Source organism: Penaeus chinensis, chromosome 5, assembly GCF_019202785.1.
Source record: "Penaeus chinensis breed Huanghai No. 1 chromosome 5, ASM1920278v2, whole genome shotgun sequence".
In the NCBI taxonomy this organism is placed as follows: Eukaryota; Metazoa; Arthropoda; class Malacostraca; order Decapoda; family Penaeidae; genus Penaeus; species Penaeus chinensis.
Window position 1 is genome coordinate 21,192,346 of NC_061823.1, and position 1,848 is coordinate 21,194,193.

At 52.2% G+C, this 1,848-nt stretch overlaps 1 protein-coding gene across 1 annotated transcript in view; it reads left to right on the forward strand.

The window, feature by feature from the left end:
• Positions 1-1,388: 1,388 nt before the first annotated feature.
• The window catches only part of LOC125025527 (electroneutral sodium bicarbonate exchanger 1-like), a 35,942-nt gene continuing 35,482 nt past the window's right edge, over positions 1,389-1,848 (forward strand). Inside the window, exons 1-2 of the mRNA XM_047613546.1 lie at positions 1,389-1,533; positions 1,658-1,797. Of these exons, the coding sequence (XP_047469502.1) occupies positions 1,389-1,533; positions 1,658-1,797 (285 nt within the window). The remainder of the gene's footprint in view (positions 1,534-1,657; positions 1,798-1,848) is intronic.

The window sequence follows — 1,848 nt, forward strand, 5'->3', positions numbered from 1 at the left end:
CCCTCACTCTCCGACACTTCTCACGAGACGTCTCTCTAGCTCCCCACTCACACATCGACCTCTCACACTCTCAGTCCTCAACGTCGACATCTCTCCTTCACTCTCTCGTCGCAGTTCTGGCACGCCACTCCGGTATATCAACAGCACTCCTCTCAAATCTCCAGAACCACACGAACACGTGATCGCCTCATCCTCGACATCTCGCTCCGAACAGCCTCTCCTCATCTGCACGTCTCAATCCAGGAGATAAAGTCACACTCGTCGAACAATCTCGGACTCGTCGGACTACGGGGGGATCTCTTACAAATGTTCTCTCAAACTGGACTCTCACTGACATCTCCGCTCTCCCTCATATCTGCTCCACTCTCATATCTCTCAATCATCTCCACGTATCTATCGTCTCCACCTCTCTCTCTGTCAACAAAGATAAAATCTCCCCCGCAACGCTCACTCCCGTCCTCAAAGCGGGTCCTCAGCTGTGCATTCTCTACAATACACACTGGTGTATTCTCTCCACATCCATTCTCCACTCTCACTCCTCGTCACTTCTCTCAATTTCTCAACATCCTCGCCCGTCTCCGACGCATTCAGGGTCCCACCACTCCTCAGCTCTGGGGCTCGTAGCTCATCATGTTTCCTCCACACGCTTACGGTCCTCATCTTCTCACTGTATGCTCGCGAGCTATCTCGACATCCATGTCTCGCACTACAGAAACCTCTACAAACAATTGCCCGTTCCTCTATAAAATCACCAAGTGTCTCCGTTCGGATCTCCATCTCGACTCTCTCACCACCTCTCAATCTCGAGAAAAACGAGTCTCCACTCTCACGGCGCTCTCTCCGCCACCGTCTCCTCACTCTCCTCTCCTCACTTCTCTCAGTCTCCACTCTCAAGACTCCAACGTCTCCCATCGGACGATATGAGGCTCGACTCTCCTCCGTCCTCACTATCTACACTCTCATACGATCACGCTCCAACGTCGCACAGGGCTCTCTCCCACTCCTGTCAACCACGGTTCCCCCTACTCCTCTTTCACACTCCAAGACTGCTCTCACATCCATCCCCTCACTCTCCAAAGCAACTTCGGAATATTTCCCTCCTCTCTGACTCTCATCATGTGTTCTCTCACGGGTTCCTCTCTCAAATCGTACCTCCCTCCTCATCATCGCTCACTCTGCTGACGTCTCTCATAGGCAGCCTCACGTCTCTCAGCTTTCCTTTCCACGACCAGAGACATCGAACTCTGCCACCTACTTGATCTACGTCAGCTCTCACTGAAATCTCTGCACTCGATCCTCTGCTCGACAGGTCCGTACTGGACTCTCTATTCACCTCTTCGCTCTCACCTCTCACTGATATGCTCAACTTGCTCCGTCGAGCTTGCTCCATGGTCATTACGTCCGATGCACAGTCTTGTCATCTCCACAAAGTGCGCGGATCTCGCTCCGCCTACTGCCGTCTTACCTCGCCAGACGACGCTCGCACTCTCGATACGTTCCTCTCCACCTCATACTCACTCACGCTCAACTACAGTGCTCAACATCTCCCCTCAAACTCTTTCTCACTCTCTCACCGCTCTCAACCGGGCTATCTCCACTCACTCTTCTCCACTCACGGACGTATTAGACTCACATCTCACTCTCCGACTCATCACAGTTCTCGACTCAACCGACGTTCTCCGCCTGATGCTCCCTCATAACTCTCACTCCAAAAGCTTCTCAACATCTCACTCCTCCCTATCACCTCTTAACACGATCTCACACTATGCTCATCCCCTCACAATACGTCTCCACGAGGTGAAATACTCTCATCACATCATCACACATGTCAAAGGGATCGAATATCAC